This window comes from Vanessa cardui, chromosome 17, assembly GCF_905220365.1.
Source record: "Vanessa cardui chromosome 17, ilVanCard2.1, whole genome shotgun sequence".
NCBI classification, from domain to species: domain Eukaryota; kingdom Metazoa; phylum Arthropoda; class Insecta; order Lepidoptera; family Nymphalidae; genus Vanessa; species Vanessa cardui.
Window position 1 is genome coordinate 8,599,627 of NC_061139.1, and position 22,927 is coordinate 8,622,553.

At 31.5% G+C, this 22,927-nt stretch overlaps 1 protein-coding gene across 1 annotated transcript in view; it reads right to left on the reverse strand.

The window, feature by feature from the left end:
* The window catches only part of LOC124537051, an 87,555-nt gene that overhangs the window by 48,927 nt on the left and 15,701 nt on the right, over positions 1-22,927 (reverse strand). Inside the window, 1 exon segment of the mRNA XM_047113763.1 lies at positions 3,304-3,344. Within this exon segment, the coding sequence (XP_046969719.1) occupies positions 3,304-3,344 (41 nt within the window).

Below are 22,927 nucleotides of genomic sequence, written 5' to 3' on the forward strand. Positions count from 1 at the left end.
AGGATGTATAATATTATTAGCCTTCGGTTTCAATTATGGTTCCGTTAAGACATTTTCCAATCTGTATTAATAATTTCGTGAGCCCCGTTCGAAATTGAAATTATTAATAAAGTTTACGATAGACCCGATCGAAATTGAAATTATTAATAAAGTTTACGATAGACCCGATCGAAATATCACGATTATAGATACTTAAATATTAATAGTTTTAGTCGATTTGTATCTGCAGAATTGGAATAATCGAGATATATCGATATTTAATCTATGAAGTTAAATGACATGACAGATGACAGTTCAACGGGCAGCCATGTTTTTACGGGTGCGTTCAAAAAGTTCGAAATAATAATTTCGTGAAGACGTATTTATCTTCGTTAACTTTTATTTGCCCGACCAATTTTTATCTAGTAAATTTTAAAATTAATATGGCGTAGACATAAGTACCAACAATTTGATTGAGAGCGGTCAGTCTTATGTTTATTATGTATACTTATGCTGCCCATACCGACTTCGTCCAGGTAATATATACTTCTTTTAAATATAATAAATATTTAAGGAGGCTCATACGCAATATTATATAAATTAAGTTAACTATCTATCCATATCATATGTATGTTAGTATTGTATTTTATTAATAATATTATGACAATATTCTAGTCCCAATATTGCCTCTAAGCTCGCCCTATCCCTTCATAGTAATACACCAATGAGATTAGTAGCTTTGGTTGCGTTCAAATTACCGATAGCCCTCGGCCGTAGATTATTTCATTGGTAATATATTACTACATATTATGAAACAAAGTCCTCCGACCGCATCTCTCTGTATGTATGTTCGCGATAAACTCTAAAAATACTGAACGGATTTTCATGCGGTTTTAACTTATCGACAGAGGGATTCATAAGGAAGGTTTAGTTATACAATTTATTAAGGTTTTTATGAATAATTTGAAGTAGAACAACAATTGGTAAACATGTCGGGAAAAAAGCAACTAAAAATATAAATAATAGATAAAAATTAAAAATAAAATTATGTCTATCCATGCGAAGCCGGGACGGGCCGCTAGTTATGATTAAATTATTTTTCTATTGCATTGGTCTGTAGCCGGAAAATATGTAATGTGCTAACTTGTAAAATGTTACGCAATTTAATCTTATTACGGTCTGAAATTCATTGGCACAAAATAAATTACAACTCTAATAAATGTCACAACAATAAATCTACAAATCTAATGTACGAAATCATCGTGTATCTATTATTATTTTGGCAGCGTTTACTTGGATAGCGCCCGGACCGACAATTATCTTGATAACGATGTTGACTTAATAAGTTCAAATAAGCCAGACACTCAGCTATCATGGAGAAATAGTATCATAAGAATGGATTTAAAAATATATACGTATAATTTAAGTATAATTAGACATACAGAGATAAATAATAGTATATGTGTATATCGTATGTATATCGTAGGAATTTTGCAAAGCTTAGTAAAGTAATAAATATAATTTTTATTTTACTGTATATACTTTGTTCTTAAATTTTGTATTGTATTGGTTGTTCGTAAGAAATTATGTACAGATGATCACAATAGGTATTTTCTTTATCCAGCGCGTTCTTTCAACTTATATATATTATTATAACTACTAACATATATAAATACTAACATATAACTCTCAGCAACAGTCCAAATATGTTGACAATAAAAAATAAACAATGTGTGCGTAAGATATACGTAATTGTTGTTAATTTACCAAAAAGAAAAAAAATCTTGGTATTTTTAAAGAGCAATAATTTATGATATTTTTAGTACCATTTTTGACTATGTTTGCAATTTGGAACATACCTTAAGATATTCAATAACACAGTTGAATAAAAAAATATGAATATAAGAAAACTTTCGGAAAGTATTGTAAGACGTATTTGCACGATACCTATATTTATATTTATAGATGTAGGACAAAAATATTTTACTTTACCTATTTATTTATAAAAAAAATAGTTTTAACAATCTCCATAATATGACAATAAAACGTTACAAAGTTAAAGCCATTCGAAGTATATATATTTTATAATTGATTTTATATATAGCAAAGATAAAACAAACTAAAAACAAATAACATTATCAAATAACCAGAACAGCTATCCATTTTGCTTCTAATATATTAATGTTGTTAATATAAATTAGGAACAATACAGACCCAAGGGTTGATCCTCGAGGGACACCGTACATTATTGGTTTTCGATACCATTGATACAGCGCGACTTAACTACCTGCTAACGATTTGGGAGATAGGAAAGGTCTTATTAAATAACACAGTTTATTTGTTTGACAATGATTTAGTATCGACTTTATTTCTTCAGGTCAATTTATACTGATATTCGTTTTACACTTTCATATTTATTTATATTTGTTATTTATTTGTTTGATGAAAACGAGTAGGAAGGAAGAAAGGAATTAAACTTTATTGAACACCACAAACAAAAAATAAATAAAATAAAGTAACACAAGATTAATAAAAAACAAAAAAAAAAGAATATAAAAAGAAGTACATTAAAAGTGTTGTACAACGGGCGGACTTATGGCTTATCTTATGGCATCTCTTCCAGACAACCCGATCAAAGGGAGATTTAAAAACCATCGGCGTAGGCGGTGCAGTCATAAACTTACATACAAATATATGTATATGTATAAATAATATATATTTCTATCATACACTAATACATACTAAAGATAATAAAATGATATAAAAATACATAACGTTACGAGTACGTTAGTGTTAGTTAACATGAATATATTTTATACAAATAACTTTTAGTATCATTATTATTTTATCAAATCGTAATAACGATTGACGAAGTATCAGATTTGAAAATAGGTGTTATTCTCGCCTTTTTTATATATTCATGAAAATCATATCTTACTCTGAACAGCTGTTCACACTTAGACTATTTTCAAGTTTCATTGATTTATTTTTTTAATTTAGTATGTTCTTCAAGTACAAAATTTAATAACACGGAATTAATTTAGTTCAGTGTTCAGAAAATGCGTACTGGGATACCAGTACGCATTTTCACTAAAATTAAAGTAAATTATTAATATTTAATCATCTGTTGCCGTATGTACTTATGCCGTAAGTAAGGTTTTGAAGGTTTAAAATAAAAAAAAAATCTTTCAATGAATCGTCAATAATTTAAATATCTATTCATTTTCAGTGAATAATGTTGCAGGAAAAATAATTAACTGAAAAGTTATAATTCGAATCGACGAAACGTTGATTGTGTTTAAAAGTTTCCTTTTGTATTCTCACCTGAGTTGAAACCGACACGCCAGAACCGCTCGGTCCGCCACCTGAGAACGAAATAAAACGTTAATGAATAATGAAAACTCGTTTCACAGTTTTTTATTCGTTTGCAATTATGTTTAAAAATATGTTATCGTTACTAATGATCGTTATTTATTAAAAATCTTTTTAAAAGAAATAAGTAATCGTTACTAATTATCGTTATTTAGTACAAATCTTTTTTAAACAAATAGGTTATTAATTATTTTAAAAAAACTCTTTCGACAAACATTATGTAACATACCTTAATGTTTGTCAAAATTTAAAAATAAATAACATATTTTTTTATTATAACTGTATTATTTTAGGTAAACATTAATTGTTTTAAAACGACATTATTACAAACAGAAATATGAAACGTCAAAATCGTCGGTTTGGTATCGGTTTTAAATTTACCACTGCTGGGCTAAGATCTCTCTTTGAGGAGAAGGTTCCGAGTATATTCCACCACACAGCTGCAATGATTGGTGAACAAAATTTCGTTGAAATTAGACACATGCAGGTTTTCTCATGATATTTTCGTTCATCATCGACCATGAGAATTATAAATACAAAGTCAAAGTCAAAAATAGTTATTATTAAAGGACGTCGCTAAGAACTTTATTCTTCACTCTTTTCTTTTTACTATTTCAAATACATATATTGTATACTAAAGCATTCTCAGAAATGCCTTGTTGCAACTCCTGCAATTTTTACCATACATTTTACATACAGTTACATTATAATTTTACTTTATAATAAAGCCATATTTGTAGGTAAGTATAGATTGCCATATTCACATATTTTTTTGCATTTTGAAGGGTTTCGTTTAAATTAATTCGTGAGTAAACGCTTCCTTCAACTTTTGTGATAGGATAATCATTCTTCTTGTTCGGGAGTGAATTTTCAGTCGTCTCGTTAATCTTCAGGAAATTATTCCGAAGAAAATTTACAAGTTGCAAAATTATTATACCAGAAATAAGTGGCTCATCAGTGCCAATTTTATTTAAATCATGTTTTTAAGTTAAGCCATAACTTAAATCAGTTGGTAATTAAATGTACATTTCGGTTACAGTAGAAAAACGAAAATGTATTGGTGAAAGTTATTATTTCATTATTTTTAGTGGAAAAAAATTGTATAAAAATTGTATGGGAATATTATAACTATTAAAACGAAATCTAGTTTCGATGTATAATTTTGTTTAAGTATTTCTTTACAATTACACTTTTGAAGCATCTACCACAGTTATGTAATCGAAAGACAATCGAACTGTCATGTAACACAGACTCTATGTTATTCATTTATCAATCCATTTAATTTATTCATTATTTGCAAATATATTCATAAAACATGAATTTCAACGATTTACATCTAAAAGCCTTTATACTATTGAATATTATAGATCCGAAAATGATTACGTTTGTCTGTTATTATTCTATGTCTTGACTATTAAAACCGATCAACATGAAATTTTGTTTCGAAAGAGATCCTAAGATCTGTAAATCCACTCCACTCTCATTAACAAGGGGGTAGGAACTAGAAAGGTTTATAATATATAATGTTATATATAATATTCTTTATTATTTCATATTTAATAACACGTGCTTTTAAACTATTCAACGGTAAATTTTATTAGAATCGAATACCTTTATGTAATAACAGTCCAGAACATTATTTCGAAAAAAGAATACAGTTCATCGAAATGAATGGACTATTTAAGGAAAATTAAGGTATATTTGATACGAGGAAAACCTTTCTAAATTAAACTAATATTTAAGAAATCATCACTTCGATGTTTAAGTTACACGATCAGTTACTTGTTAAGTAACTTAGGTGAAATTTAGGTCCATGGTGCTTAGTTGTAGAGTTTTGGTGACTAAGCCGATCAAACAAACTACTCTCAAAGGATTCGGTTAGTTATAGTGTTTAACTTGTTAAAAGCTATTCGAATCGTTAAACTGCTAAATAGACTACGAATTAACTCTTGCTTCATCGTCTATTCTAGATTCTAATATACGTGTATTAGGTAGAGCTGTGTGCAAACCCAAGCCCAGTAGAAATATTTATTATTGTTGTATTCCGATTTGAAGGGTAACTTAAGGTGTTTTACAGTAATTAATAAGCTGTAACAATAGACTGTAGATGTAGACGTAAAAATATCTGTAATAAAATATAATAAAATTCTTAAAAAAGGTACGGATAAGTACACCATACTAAGGTTATTTAAGGTTATTGGTTTATATATATAGTATAGTATAGTTATTGAATTATATACCTATATATGAATAGTTTGTAAAACAATATTATAATTAAAATTTCATACAACGCTAATTTCAATGAGCAGTTGTAATCGCTATCATCAAGTTCACTTTCCGGTGACACAAAAAATAGTCTACTATTAGGTACATATTAAATTTATATATATATATATATATATATATATATATATATATATATATATATATATATATATATAATTTAAATAAATATTTGACATCACATACATTACTACTCTGATCTGATCTGATTACTCTGATTTCAATGTGAGTAGCTAAGGCAGTTGTGTTATGGGAAATCATAAGTAACGACGGTACCATATATAACATAGAAAACTAATGAACTTTTTCTAGATCAACTTGGTTGGGAATCGAACCCGGGACCTCGGAGTGGCTACTCATGAAAACCGGTGTACACACTATTAATATATATTAGATCAGGGATATCATCAATAAACAGTATATTATGTAAACAATAGCTATCAAAATCACTCGTTGACCTAGTGCCTGGCTTATAAGGCTGTTAAGCCCGGGGTAATACGTTCAAGCGCCGAGTCACAATAATGTGTCGGATTTGCCGCTCCATCGGATTATGGGGTTAAGGGAATAGTTGCTGTGCTCCTAGTGACTTGTGACTCAATGGATCTCCCATAGGGAATTATCCAACCCGCCCGCACTAATCCTAGTCTCATCCTTGATAACAACGGCAGGCTATCCCAGTGACCTTTCTCCTCAGGGCGCTATGAATTGAAATTCGACACACGAGGTCCCCCAACCTTAACATCCATCGTCCTTAATATAAATCAATCTATAGTTTCTGAAAATAATCGACAACAATGATTTTATATCATTTAAGATAATATAATACTTTCGAAACTTAAGGTTTCAGGAAATATTGTTTTTATCATAGCAATGTTTTTTATGAATTTGAAATAAATTAATATAAATCAACTTTATAAAGAGCATAAATCATGAAAGCGTGAAATGTTTACAAGAACGCAAGTCCCATTTTTAGTTGAATCGCAATTTCGATTCGCAGAGCGATATGTGAAGCCTTCTTGTCACCAACGGTGAAGTTATACGAAATTGTACTATGACTTTAAGGTTCAGGGGTTTAAATACAATTGGTATAAAAAATTGTCGTTATTTAAAAAGTAAAAGCCTATAAATTTATTACTCCTGCACTAGGGTTTGCTCTCCGTTTTTATTATTATACGAAGGTTTGGAGCTTAGTACACTACGTTAATTCAATGCAGGATTTTAAACTAGACACATGAATTACAAATACAAATTAAGCACATGAAAATTCAGGGTGCTTGCCTGGGTTTGAATCCTGAATAACCGTAGCGATACACGAGTTCTAACCACTGGGCTGTCTTGGATTTTAAAAATCCATATTTTAAAAGCTTAGAATGTACTTATCATTTAGTTTAATGCATAACTCACGGAAAATTGTGACTCGTCTATGAATTTATGAGTGTACTTATACTTTTGGATAAATATTCATCTCGCGCACGCGGAATATATCTCTGTTTTATGTCTTTTTAAGTTTTATTTAATACACTTACTTAATATTTTATATTTATTACTTTTATGAATATATCAACTTTATTATACCAGCATAAAATTTAACTTATATTCCAAATATAGATGTATATAAAAGTCAGTTCTATTCTATTTCATTATACTAGGAGCCTGAGGGCTTTGTTCACAACGTCTGGTTAGGAGTCCTTACCACAAATTTTAGCGTCTCAAACCAAAACTTAATGTCATTTGTTGAAAGGGTAATGGAGTCAATCTAACAAAAACAAATGAAAATAGAGAAACAAGCGAGGTTCTTAGTTCTCAAGGTTGGTTGGTATAGTGAAAGAAATGGTTATAATTTCTTGTGACGTCTATGGTCATGGATGCTATGGATCTATAGATATGGTCTATTATAATTTATGCGTAGACGAAAAAAATGTAGTTATTCAGAAAAACGTACATAAAGTATTTCAATAAGAATAGTCGATATTTTATAATTGAGAAAAGAAAATAAATTATTTGTGTTACATATATAATTAAGATATTACAATAACAACAAAATAAAATTAATGATAATATTATCTTGTTTCTGAACTTGTAACAAACACGAATATCAAAACTATTGTTAGATTAAAAAGTTTTCGTTCTTATAACAAATATCCTAGTAACATGGAAAATAATAAGAAAAAAATAATAGGATTATTTTTGTTACTAAACTAAGGTACTATTTTTTTATTCATAATAAAAGTTGATAATCCTTTTATCCAGACAATAACAGTCGAATTGGTTTGTTGTCTACACATTACACTTACCTATTAAAAGATAATATCCGTATTATTATTATATGTAGTTTTTATGTGATAATAAGACCGAGGGAATGGTCTACCTCATGGTAAGAAGTCAGCACCTGTCATAGACGTTGACCATGTTAAAAATATTAATAGCTCCCATATATTTTACGCCACTATATGGTACACCTTTAGGACATGTTAATTATCATTGTTTTGTTTGTTGTTGTTTTTTTGTAGATTAAGTTAGTAGTTCGTCACGGTAGCATGCGTAAGTGATCCCGTGGCATCCGCCGAAAGACGGAGAGGGTAACGCTGATTTTTTAGTGGGTAAACCCGGTGAGCTTGGGCGCACTCGGCGTCCAGGGCTCCGGAGAGTACCATCACCCCCCCCCCCCTTTCCGGGAAGCGCGTAATGCGTTTTCCCAGCGAGTAGTTATAATTAGTTAATATGTTTTTTATTTTTCTTTGTTTTAAATTATTTTATTACTAATAAACATTTCTTTCTTTCTTTCTATATTTGGTCACTAAAATTTTATCACCCTTATGGTTGCGTTATACTGACTCATTTATCATTCAAACCGAAACACAATAAGAATAAATATTGCTATTTTGCGGTAGAAAACGTTAGGTGGAACTTACCCAGAAGGGTTTGCACAAATCAATACCATCTAATGAACTCATATTAAAAACCAACTAACGATGATACGCTATATTAATATTTATATTATTTAAATATTATACTCATTGCAGTCAATATTGCATAAAACTATCCAACAAATACATACGCAAAACTCCTGTCATAATTTTACTCGGTAAATTTCGTTTCGTTTATTTATATACGAAAATTTAATATAAACAACTTCTATTCCACTACGTCGAATACAAACAATATGTAAAACGTATATTGAATAATTATTTCCCGCCTATATCCAATTCTGACTTCCCAAGCATCACGGTACCAAATAACGCTCTTTTTCCATGCAACGCCAAAATAAAAGTCTACTTAATATTCCCAACATCAATGCCGTTATCATATCGTTAATATTTATAGAAGGGCCATGTAGGGCGTATATTAAATCTCTCACATGCTTTTGGGATTCTCAATTTTCTCAAAAATCGGTGCGAATTTTTTATTTTATCGTTCGATAACGTTTCCCCGATGAGACTGTTATTATAGTATTTGTCACGTAAAATTGTGTCACTTAGGACACTTTATTACGTAACATTTTAAAACATAACAACAATATTTAAAACTAAAATCAACATTTCGTTATTTATACAAATATGGGGAATCGATGGGATAACCATCCTCGTCATATATATTCACAAAATAATACATCAACATGTAATAAAAGTACTTACATAACATTAATTTATGACATTATACAAATTTACCAATCGATAAATATATTATTTATCCGCTTATTGTATATAATTATATACTTTTTCCGCCTATCTACAAATCTAGCTTTCTTCTGCCCTGCCCGCTCAAAATCCACCTCCTTTTGTTTTTCTCGTGCCAGGCAGTATCAGCTGCACCACGCCACGAGAGGAAGTGACGGGAGTCCCACAATACGGTGTCGATAACCGAATCAATAATTATACTGATAAATGTTATTTCAAATAAAAACCTATTTAAAAATTAAAGCCGTACTAAATATTATTATTTCAATTCGAATTATATAAGTATATTCAAAAAAATCATGACAAAGTCGATGGTTGCATTATAGTATATTGATTTTCTACTACATATTTCATAATTCGCGCCACCATCCGTCAACTTCTTGACAAAACAAGGGATGTGCTGTCAAGCAACATCCCTTGTTTTATTTTTTAACATGAAAACAACGATCGACCTCACTGGCCATACAGGATAAAATGTCAAAACTAAGTTATTACAATCAAAATAATTTATTATCTGAAGCTACGACCAATATACAGGTATATTAGGTTAGTGATCAAAGGGCTAATGATCACCATCATATACACCGGCTTTGTAAGAAACATAAAATCTATCATAAATAACCGCAAAGAGTCTAAAATATTGCATCTTTTTTCTTACAATTATACTGTATCACTTTTCTTTAGAGCTGAGATGGCTCAGTGGTTATAACACGTGCATCTTAACCGATGATTACGGGTTCAAACCCAGGCAAGCACCACTACATTATACATATACATATGTGCTTAATTTGTCTTTATAATTCATCTCGTGCTCGGCAGTGAAGAAAAACATCGTGAGGAAACCTGCATGTGTCATCGAAATTCTGCCACATGTGCATTCCACCAACCCGCATTGTAACAGCGTGGTTGAATATGTTCCAAACCCTCTCCTTATTGAAAGAGGAGGCCTTATCCCAGCAGTGGGAAATTTACAGGTTGTTAATTTACTTTACCTTTCTTTGCAACTAGAATACATCAATAAAAAATGTTCGGCGGTTGAATAACTGATGAATTTACTTGCCCAAATGGACTATCATAAAGGTCACTTGGTAAAATAAAAGATTTTATCTTCAACTCATAATCTTGGCATTCCATTCTCAATAATTCCGATAATTATTGTTTATTATGAGTTAATGACACTATTATTGAAATATAAAATAAAAATAACACAATTTTAATTTTTAATATAGTTCAGAGAAAGCAAAAACAAAAAATATATGGCTGAATTCTAAATTAGAACAAATGTGTGCATGAATAAATACTTCGGAGTTAAATGAACAGAGTCCCTCCGCATATGTTATCTAAATGTTCACTTAAAAGCCAATAAGTAATGAATTGAATTAGTTTGAGTTACCTACCCAACATTTGGGTTTAGACTCGCTGAAGATTTATACTACACGCTAATAGTAATCAATATATATTATGTATACTTACATGCATGCAAGATACAATGTTGTTTTTTAAGGCAATAATCGTAATTAATTGTGCTATATATTTTGAAGGATTTTTGTGCACCCAATTTATCAGCGGAAGAATTACTTTAATATGTCGTATTTTTGTCGAAATTTATCTTCCATTAAAAAAAAAAATCTACAAAATGTAGGCACGAGGAATCCCGGAAGGAAGTAAAACAGGACACCTCTTTATCAGACTGCAAAATGTGTATTCTGGTGATAGTATTTTCCTAAATAAATGTGCACATACTTTTGGGCCACTTTTATGATATTTCAGATTGTTTTCACTCTATGTCAATGTTTAATATTGCTTTATATTTTTGTGAACGATCGTTATCAGATTTGACTAAACAACGTTTTAAACTTGTAACAAGTTTACATCAACATTGAAAAACGTTACTAAAACGAAAAGAATGACAAAATTAAAATAATATATTCACGATATATATGGTATAAGATCTAGATACACTTCTCAGAAGATACATGTCTGTCCTGGAAGATCGTCTCGGATAATAGTTACATTGGACTAAGACAGTTATAGAGTGTACATCTGAGCTTAGGCATTCACTTGGGTACAATTCTATAACCTATGTATTTGCTTGTATTTGAGACCACATTAGATGATAAAGAAGGTACTACACAGTGTTTTTTTTAAACATTTTTGACAAATAATATTTTCAAATTCATACAGATGGTTTTTATAACATTAATATGAATATAGAGTTTCATTGTATAAAAAAATATTTCGATTTGTTTCGAAGTTATATTCATAAATAAACGATTTGCATTTCAAAAGGTTTCCATTATCAAATGAAATCAATGGATTGAAAAAAGAAACAGTTTATCTAAATAATTCAAATGTATCTTTAACTCGAAATTATTACATGTACTGTATGCAATAATGTTGTATGTATAAGTAAATAAAAAAGAGAACAATTAGACTTTTAAATTGGCAATTTTTGATACTTTGGGTCAAAAGTACGTAAAATATTTCACCCACGACGTGTTTATGATGTACTGTGGTGTAACAAGTAATTTATATATTTTACAGTGACAATTTTAGCAGACAATTATGATACACCATCAGTACTTATTTGCAAATGAAGATATCTGAAATAAACTAAATAACAAAATAATTTTCAGAATAATTACAAATTATATTGATTATTATTTTGCAAATGATAATAATAATGAAAATTATTTATAACAAAAACTCATAATAACGAATCATTATAGAGTTACTTTAAAAGTCAACTTAAAAAGAATAAAAGAGAGAGAGAGAGAAAGAGTTAAAAAGATACTTTTAAAAGAATGTGTGCTTCGTTAGTGTCTCATTCGTTGCACCTCGATTTGCGCTCGTCTTTTGTTACGCGATTCGAAATGTTTTCTCTCCATGGAATGATAGAATAATAAAGTGTACGTAACCCAGATTCGAAGTTTATGACGGTAATTAGTGAATTTAATATTTTTTTAAATGCAAACACATATTAAGCTGATGCTCATTTACTTATATTATGAACTAGCAACCCGCCCCGGCTTCGCACGGGTGCAATAGGGACTGACAAAGCGACTTTGTTTTATACTATGAGGTGATGATACTAAGAATACTCTGTCTGTCGTTCATTTTTGACGACCAATTTTTATTTGTTATTTATCAACTTCCATAATATACTACGATTATCAAAGCGAATCTTATAACTAAGATCATTAAAAAGTTATCAGCCTGTCAAAGGAACGGAGCTCTAATTTCTAGAAACATATGTTGCAAATTTTCATCGGACGCAAGCAGGTTCCCGGAAATATTTCGCTACTCTACTGCTCATGTAAATTCAGCAATGCTTACCAGGGCTTGAACCTGGAACCACATAAAATCACGTGTTTTTCTCATCTCAGCTCCAATATTCAAAGACCATGTCGAATACTAAAAATGTATTCATATGTATATAGTTATCGCGTCGTGAGTTATATTGCTGGGAGGAAAATCCAGCATAGCAGGGCTTGAACCTGGATCCATATATAGTCACGTGTTTTTCTCATCTCGACTCCAATGTTCAAAGAAGATGTCGAATACTAAATTTTTTTTTAATTTAAGTATGTAAAGATATACCTTCCTGAATCAATAGGAATATTGAGGTGAGGTAAATCGAAATTGTGTAACAATAAAATAACGGGCCGCCTTTACACCGGATATTGTAGATCTTCCAAACGATTAACTTCAGACTCGCTCGTATGCTAATGCATATGCAAGGAAATTGCACTTCAATTGAATTACTTTGATAAATCTGAATCGAGATGGGCCAGTGGTTATAACACGTGCATCTTAAACGATGATTGCGGGCTCAAACCCAGGCAAGCACCACTGAATATTCATGTGCTTAATTTGTCCTCAGCGAGGAAGGAAAACATCTGTATGTGTCTTATTTCATGGGAATTCTGCCACATGTGTATTCCACCCACCCGCATTGGAGCAGCATGGTGGATATGTTTCAAACCTTCTCCTCAAAGGGAGATGAGGCCTTAGCCCAGCAGTGGAAAATTAACAGACTGTTGTTGTTGTATATATCTGAGGGTATAGATTGTAAGTTCCTTGTTGCATTTCATATCATTATACTAAAGGTTATATTATATATATTATTAAATTTCATGTTCAGATATATTATATACTTGTACGTGATATGATTGGCGTGAAATATATTAAATTACTAATTTCCGCCAGCGGCTACGCTAGCGTATGAAGTGGGCGGATGTATCAGGGTAAGATAAGTTATATATAGTCTTCGTAGTTATTGTTGATTAATTTTACTTGGTGTCATTAGTCTTCCTGCATTTCGGATATCTCAACTGGTATCTTAGGTGGCAAACGAGCAGGATGCTCACCTGATGGAAAGTGACTACCACCGCCCATGGACATCTGCAGCACCAGGAGGCTTGCAGGTGCGTAACCGGCCTGTAAGGAAGGAGTGCGCGCTTTTCTTGAAGGTTCCCATGTCCTATCGGTTTGGAAAAACTGCCGGCGAAAGCTGGTTCCATAAAGTGGTTGTGCGAGGCAGAAAATTTCTAAGAAATCGCGCTGTTGTGGATTTTCGGACATCGAGGTGGTGCCGGTGAAACTTCGAATCTCTATCGTCATTTTATATTGAATCCTAAATATCCATAATTAATCGATATGAATCTTATAAAATGTATGCAATCAGACCATACTTTCTCATATCTCATATCTTTAATTATCATTGTCAGAATATAATATTTAATTCCCAATAGAGCCTACCCGAATGGAGTATTAAAAACATTATCTCAGAGTATATAATATATATTAAAATTGTGTTAAATATGTAGAGTAATATTAGAAAAAAAAGTAATTGTTCAAGTTAGAAACTAAAGACTTGTTAATGATAAATTGAATTCTTAAATAAACTAGTAAAGATTTGCACGTTTTAAAATATCTTCGTATGTTTAACGGATAATATTATAAATACGTAATATAATATATATGACATTATTATATGTTGTACGTTAGTGCTTAGGATTTTTTGTCTTTATGTCTATTTAGATTCGAAATTAAATATATAATAACAGAGTATTGTTGAACCAATCTCTCTGAAACAATTGAATAGTTAAAGCCGATTTTAGTTTCATAAAATCTTAAAAATAAATAAACTAAAAATTATATAATATCTTAACGCAGAAAATTAGATAGTGTTGGCAAACTAATTGCCTGTATCTGAAATGATAATCAAAGGCTGATTTACTGATCGGACAAAATGAACGTTCATTGGTCGCCTATAACGTCATCGGTTACCAGCGACCAATGATTGGATTGATTAAACTCAAATTAGTTAATTTTACTTTGATCAAAGTATCAGGAGCTAACTACTTTCAGATATTGATAAATTAATACGATTAAAAAATGCCTCTTTTGCAGAACTTTACATAAAATAAAATGTTTCGAAGTAGATGATGTTCAGACCAATTTCGGTCAGGGCGGTAGTCACTAGCCTGCATAGGAATGCGTATGAATACATAGTTGAACTCTTTGTTTCCAATACAGAAATGATACAAGCGATGACAATACAGGCAGGATTTATGACTCTTCGTGTTCTTCAATTCTCGGGAATGTAAACAATAACAGAGAATTTTTGGACATTTTTTATGCCCATACAGTATTGCACATTAGACCTTTTCTCTCTCTTTGGAACAACGCATTACGCGCTTCCCCATAAAGTTGGGTTATGTGGGACTCTCAGTGCCCAAGGCCCCGTGTGCGCTGGTACACTGGAATACCCACTAAAAACCAGCGGTACCATCTTCGTCTTTTTAGTGGGCGCCAAAAGAATCGCTTTCACATGCTATAGTGATTACACATTAGACCTATTGTAATGACCGCTAATAAAATATTCACTAAATAAAAGTAAAGGTCTCGTTGATTATTATTAAAAATTATTGAACTTATAATTTCGTTATCATTAGGCTATTAGATAAAAGTAATCACGCAAGTCCCAGAAGGCGTAAATGTCTTTTGAATTTGGAATCCATTTGGTTGCGAATTGCAAAAGTCCGCCTCCGCACGGATATTGCGCCGTTTCCGATCGATTAGTTCCTAGCCCACAGAGCTAATGCATTTGTATTGCGAGCTACGAATTCTAGGAACAGGTAATAGTCGAACAAAATGACTACACAATCTGCTTCGTATAGTTTCGTCTGTTCCTAGTAATATTTGTTTTAGTTAGATATTCGCTTGTGCATAATTGTCTTGTGACTGAATTAGAATTCACTAATAACGGTATACAATGTAGATTTAGCTTTTTAACTGCTTTTGTACTATGGCATGAACTAATTCTAAATATTTTTTATTTGTAGATGTGTAAATATGTAAAAAAAAATCCGTGTCATAAACACAGAACATATTTTTACATACATATTTTGATTCTCATTTTAAGTTCTCATCTAATAATAATATACTTTATTAATAAAACTTTATACACTTCAGATATTGGTAGAAATTAAATTGCATTAAAGGATCGTTTTGTAAATTGCAACGTACAAAATACATTGAATGTCAGATATTTCCTTTTAAAAATCAACACTTGCCCGAAGAAAGCATTTGTGTGGAACTTTTTATTTTCTAATGTTAAATTTTCAAAGCTGAAAGGAGTTTTAACACAAAAACTACAACATGTGTAAGAAATAGGAAATTTTAGAAAATATTTTTTAACATTTAGTGCTTTTAAGGAATGGGTTACTAATTTTGTTTTACAAATAATAATGCCGTCTTCTTCTTTCGAATGGTAGATAAATCTGCTAGAAAGAGACAAATTATTGTCTAACTACCCAGACAGTTGATAAAATAGGATGAGAACGCAAACCAAGTTACCTGTACTGAAGCAAAATACTGGAATAAAAAATCTTGGACATTTACAGGAACTCATTTACGTAGTTTGTTCTTTTTCAAACTTTCTTCGTTACTTTTCAACATTTACCTTTTTAGATTACATGTTGATTAATAACAGCGTGTTTCTTAAATTTGTCTTCTTTTTTTATAATCTAGAAAATAGGCTTTCTTTTAGTATAATTATAATTGGTGAATAATGAATGATTATTGTAATGTTAAATATACATAGATGAAAATCTATCCCGAGTTATAAGAAAAAAGTGAAAAGTAACAGCCTGTAAATTTCTTACTGCTGGGATAAGGCCTTCTTCCATTAAGGAGAGGGTTTGGAACATATTCCACCACGCTGTTCCAATGCTGGTTGGTGGTTCGATGTAATTAGACACATGCAGGTTTCCTCACGATATTTTCCTTCACCACCCAGCACGAGATGAATTATAAATACAAATTAAGCATAAATATAAAATGTTGCTTGCCTGGGTTTGAACCCGCAATAATCGGTTAAGATGCACGCGTTCTAACCACTGGGCCATCTCAGTTATAAAATTCAAAGATAATTGCAATAGCTTAGTTCAAAATTTTAGCCCGTTTTTAAGTCATTTCCAATGTTCGCAACGAAGGGTTTTTGATGATGTTGCAAATAATTTGTGAACGTTTATATGTACCTTTCAGAGTATTTGAATCGGTATTTAATCGAATTTATTTTAATTAATGATAAGGTAACTAAAATATTTGTTTGTATTGGGAGCTTTAATCCGTTTATATGCCATTAATCATTTATGGTATACATACATGTTATGCAAACGTAAAAATGATAACAAAGGTGTGTGCGTGGAAGCCTATCAATCAATAACACACACATCCTTAAATTTTGGTATACGAGTGAAATAACTTGGTTTATTTTACTCGTTTGAATTTACTTGGTGGTAGGGCTTTGTGCAAGCCCGTCTGGGTAGATACCTCCCACTCATCAGTTAACAGTACTAGGTATTTTTGTGTTCCGGTTTGAAGGGTGAGTGAGCCAGTGTAACTACAGGCACATGGGGCATAATATCTTAGTTCCCAAGGTTGGTAGCGCATTGACGATTTAAGGAATACTTAATATTTCTTACAGCGTCATTATCTATGGGTAATGGTGATCACTTACCATCAGGTGGCCCATATGCTCGTCCGTCAACCATATATAAAAAAAAAATAAAAAACAAAAAGTAAGTTAAAGATAAAATCAATCTCCTATTGCTGTTATAATACGTCTGGTATCATTTCCTAGATTAAAGCATACAATATCGCTTCAGCGCATATTAATATCGTCTTTCAAAGAAGCCGTTTTCAATTTAATAGCGCCCGATACGACCGCTGTGACATGTTGAATTTTTAAAATGATGTATGCGGTTTGTTACAATAGCGTATTGCATACTGATAAAACGAATTCGATACTTTTGTTTATAAAGAGATGACTCACTTCGATGATGAGACAGTCATATGCAGGTTTCCTCACGATTCGTCCTGATAGTTTATTATCTTCGAATATAAAATAAATTACGAACAGAAATGAAGCACGTGAAAGGCTAGGTTTATTCAGTTATTGGCTATTTAGATATATAATTTAATAAATTAAACCTCCTCTAACTCTTTCACTACTAGCAGCTAAGTATGCTCACACCTATCTGTTGTATTGCCTATCGTATTTTGTATGTATGTATATTTACTTTTAAATTGTTAATGCACTAGCCCACTATGTTTTCTCTTATAAGTCTCTTTCAGTAGGGTTGCCTGGAAGAGATCACTACTTAGTGATAAGGCCGCCCTTTGCATACTTTTGTAGTGATTTTGATTTTAAGCTTTTTTCTTCTATTTTGTTTATTTTCTGTGTGCAATAAAGCTGTTTATTACTGATTATAGATGGATAACACATAAAATAAATACAGAAAAACTAAATAAATTGCAAATGTTTGTACAATAAAGGGATCCTATTCATTAATAGACTGTCTCGATATTATAAGAAACTTAACAGATGGACAGGCGGTTCATTTAAGTATATACGCATTAATCGTACTTTAAATTAAATTAAGCAGTTCCATGTTCTGACCTTATCAGGCAGCTTTTATCAGGTAAGACCAACTAACTGCACAGGAAATAGTATGTAAACGTGCATACAAACAGCAGTGCACTCTATTCCCATGGCTTCATAATCCGATAGAATGGTAAATCAGAAATAAGAAGTGTAGAACCAAAGCCTTTACGTGCGATTCAAGTCCGGAATCGTACACTGTCAACTGCCAGTCTCCTAGCTGCTACTGATAATTTGCTCGACAGAAAACCTACGAACGTTTTATTGGCTCGACTTCGAGCTTACGCCCATGGACTAGGGATTTGCAGCCTTTAAAGCTAGCGAATGCAACAACGAAGAATGTTTAAATAAATGGTACGATTTTTGTATACCTGCTATGTTTGATATTCGCATGCACGTTATATCAACACGATTTAAAAATGTAATACCGCAACAACAAGAGCTGAGGTGGTCTAGTAGTGGTTAACCGATGATTACGGGTTCAAATCCAGGCATGCACCACTGAATTTTCATGTTAATTGGTGTTCATAATTCATCTCGTGCTCCGCGGTGAAGGAAAGCATCGTGGGGAAACATGCATGTCTAATTTTTGTGTGTGGAACAGTGTGGTGGAATATGTTCCAAACTTCTCATCATAGGAAGAGGAGGCCTTAACCCAGCAGTGGTAAATATTATATTTATAGGCTGCTATTGTTGTCTGTTTCAAGCAACTGTACTATGATTAATAATTGTCCGATAAAATAGGCGATGTTCAAGCGAATACGAGAAAATTTTTAAAAATCGAATTTTGCTTACTTAATTCTAACTTCGAGGAAATTAAAAAATTTCTGCAACTTAGTGTTGAATTCGTAATACCTATATCGTTATGCCAATAATAAAATAATCTGTATGAGCCAAGACATTTAAGTCAAATAAAAAAAGGAGATATTCGTTGTCTTTTAAACATTTGGTTTAGAGTGCAAATACCTATAAACTCTTCTTCCGACTTTGTATATGTCACCGTAAGATTGCTAAATTTGTTAGATTATAATCTGACGAGACAGATTGTAAAATGTCGAAATATTGTGAACCGTGAAATATGATTGCAATGAATACGTTAAGTATTATTTTTCGCTATATTGCAATCTATGGTTGGGAAACAATGTCAAATTGTGAACTGGCGTAGAACGGATGCATGTCGCCTGTTCATCGAAATGCTTACAGAAGTAGATGTAGGCCTTATAAAATATATTTAAACAAAAAGTTTTTAGTACATTATTGCGGCATTTTACAGCTCTCTTTAAGCATTGAAGCCTTATCTTTGTCCCTAAACTCCCTATATTTAATTTGCGTAAAATTTTGGAACTATTTACGAAAAATATATATAAAAATAAATAAGGGTATAAATTCACTAAGCGATACGTGCGATACTTTTATTTTCCTACCTAACGGCGCTTAAGTAAGAAACATTATGACGTGAGCTTAATTAAAGACTTGGTGATTGGAGCTACTGTGCCAAAAAGGTTTTTGAACCATAGTTTTTAATATATCGTTTTATCACATGGACAGATTATGGTTCTATTTTCAACCCTTGAATGCTATGATGCTGGCATTCTTGTCAACATTCTATGCGGTAATGAATTTATCGCATCGTAATGAGACACGTAATTATATATACACGTAATGTATATAAGATAGGTAATTTAATAAACCGAATCTGAAAAAAATATAGGCTTCCCATTAATGACTTACCTTTGTATATTATGTCACCAAAGTATACAATCGAAGTGAGAACCTAAAGGTGTTTTGAAGTCGGTTAAAAATACATATGATTGAAGTACAGTTCACAAACACACCTCCCATAGGTACAGTGCTCTCTGTCAGTGATCAGTTGGTTTTTGTAACTACTTCAGTTATGTTTTACAAAATTTCAGAAGCATGCTCTCTCTTGTTACAAAATACCAGTGAAATACATAATTAATTATTTGGCCTAATTAAACACTACGATTTACGAATATAACTTTATACTTGGTCTTCCTCGCGTGAACAGCGCTATCTCCAGTATATTTCAGAGAGCATTCTGCAATAAGCTTATGCAAATTTTTATCACATTATGTGATCTGTTATGTGTTTACACATTAATGGTAAGATCAATTGAATTATGTATTTGCTTTGAATTTTGCTTACTATATAAATTATAGTGTAATAAACACACAATGTTTTTTTTTTATTGCCACTTTACAGGAAGTGACCGAAAATTTTGACATTTCTTATTTCTCCAAAGTGCAGTCAACCTTGGGAACTAAGCAAGCGGGCCACTTGATTACACTGATTGTTTCAGATCTGTGTCCTTCATTTGCGTTTATTTCAGGACACAACAATATTCCTGCTAGGCGATAGAATATACATATGAAAAGTGAGTGTTACCTATTGAGACGTATTTTCATTAAATGAAACAATATTGCAGTTCCCAAGGTCGATAGGAAATTAACAATACGATATATATTACAGTAAATACCAAAATTTATACCAAGTCTAGTAGCAGTAACCACCAATAGGTTGTCTTAGCCAGTCCGCCAAACTTTTTAATTAATAAATTGAATAAAAACATCTGGTATTGTGTTTTTGTATCATTCACAAAATAATTTATATGAAACTTTCTCGTTACGTTTTATACGTCATAATGAAGAAATGACCTGGACATTTTACGTTTTGTCGTTTATTACACTTTTACTGCATCTCGTAAAATTTTATCGCTGTAACGTCTTAGACTGTTAAAAGCGAAATTTGTTATGATTGGATTTCACCTTTTAATTAAACATTTTTTTTTACAGTAAACATGAATGATTTATAACATTTATATTAAATAACGTTTACTATTACTGAAAAAGTTAAATCACCATACAACAACAAACAACAACAACGGCCTGTAAATTTCCCACTGCTGGGCTAAGGCCTCGTCTCCCTTTGAGGAGAAGGTTCGGAACATATTCCACCGTGCTGTTGTAATGCGGTTTGGTGGCATAAATATGTGGCAGAATTTCAGAATTATAAATTAAGCACATGAATATTCAGCGGTGAATCATAAGATTTAGAATGTATTTGTATTGACTTACCAACAATACAAACACAGTCCAATAATGTAATTTCTTATGGCGATAAATGATGAGTAATTCTCATCTAAAATAAAAAATATAAGTAATAATCTTGAGGCATGTCTCAGAATTAAATTAAATGTAAAGCAAAGTAATACTGGTTCAGAACTCATATTCTAGAAATAAGAACTGGCAAAGAGTTGATAATTCAATCGTTCTTTTCTACAAATAAAATACATAGATTAATAGCTATAACAAATTCCACATCCTAGAATCACCTGTTGTTGTATCAAACGATCATTAATTATGCGTTTTAAAAAATGAATGAGGTTATATAGCAGAATTATACTTTTTAATTATTTTTTTTCTTACCATTTAGACTTTGTTGTCTTTAAGAATCCTTTCGGTTTGGTTCTATTTAAATTGGAAGCAAAAGTTTAAAGTTTTTTATTTTGTTTTTTCATTTTATAGTCTATCTACATATCATAAAATTGGAGTGTCGGTTTGTAATATTAAATTAGCCCTTTTTTACTCAATGTACATAACGGAGCAGCATGTCCGAGCGCGTTTTTAAAAAACATGACGGGTGTCAGAGTTTCGATCTATAACCATCTTTGGTGGTATGAAATAAAACTCAGGAAATAATCCTCTCTGATTTATTCCAATATGAGACGGTCCGATCGCTCCGACGGCTCGACCAAGTCTGTCGATACCGGCAGGTGCTTGATCTTTTATAACAAAAATAGGTGGGTAGACTTATTCACTCAACATAACAATTGTTTACAAACATTAAAATATTTCAGAGTAATTAAACATTTCAAAATTCACTAAAAAATATTCATTTAACAATGAAACAGTTTTAAATTATTAAAATAATTATTTCTGGACACGTGTTTTTCTTAAATTCGTGGTTTCGCGCCGACATACATATAGGCACCGTGCAGAAACAATAGAGGGCGTTATAATCCCGTAGTAGAGACGCCGTGCGAGTAAAAAAAGAAACTTCCCAGACACATTTTGGCAGGCTGGCCGCTGTCAAGTCTGTAAATATGATTTTACAATGATAAAAATTATAAAACATGGTTTTTTACCAATTAACAATGATAGGCAGCGTGGTCTAAATGTATTAAAAGGCCAGAAGCTATTCGAGTTAGGACATGTTTTCGATGTCACAGAAACAGTTGGCCAAGAACAAGAAACAGTAGTTACTGGAAAAATTGTAGGTACATACGAGGGGTGTTGAGGATTTTCGGATTTTCTGTTGCCAATAGAATGGGCGCTGCAGATTGTGGTATTTTAGATGAGAACCAGTTATTTGGATGTATACTAAAAGTAACAACGGTTATAGGTTAGATTCAACGATCGACGAAAATTAAACTGTCTTCCATAACAGTTACCCACAAAATCGGTGATTTTTATATTAATAAAATCAAATAGTACTTTTTAAATACTTGAAGGTATACTTACGTGTGTTTTATAACTGCATTTATCCATTTCACTCTTTTATCCCTAAGTCATGGCATGTGAGTACTATTAGTAGGGAAATATTAAAATTTTACACCCTTAAAGTTGTTTTTGGATGTATTACG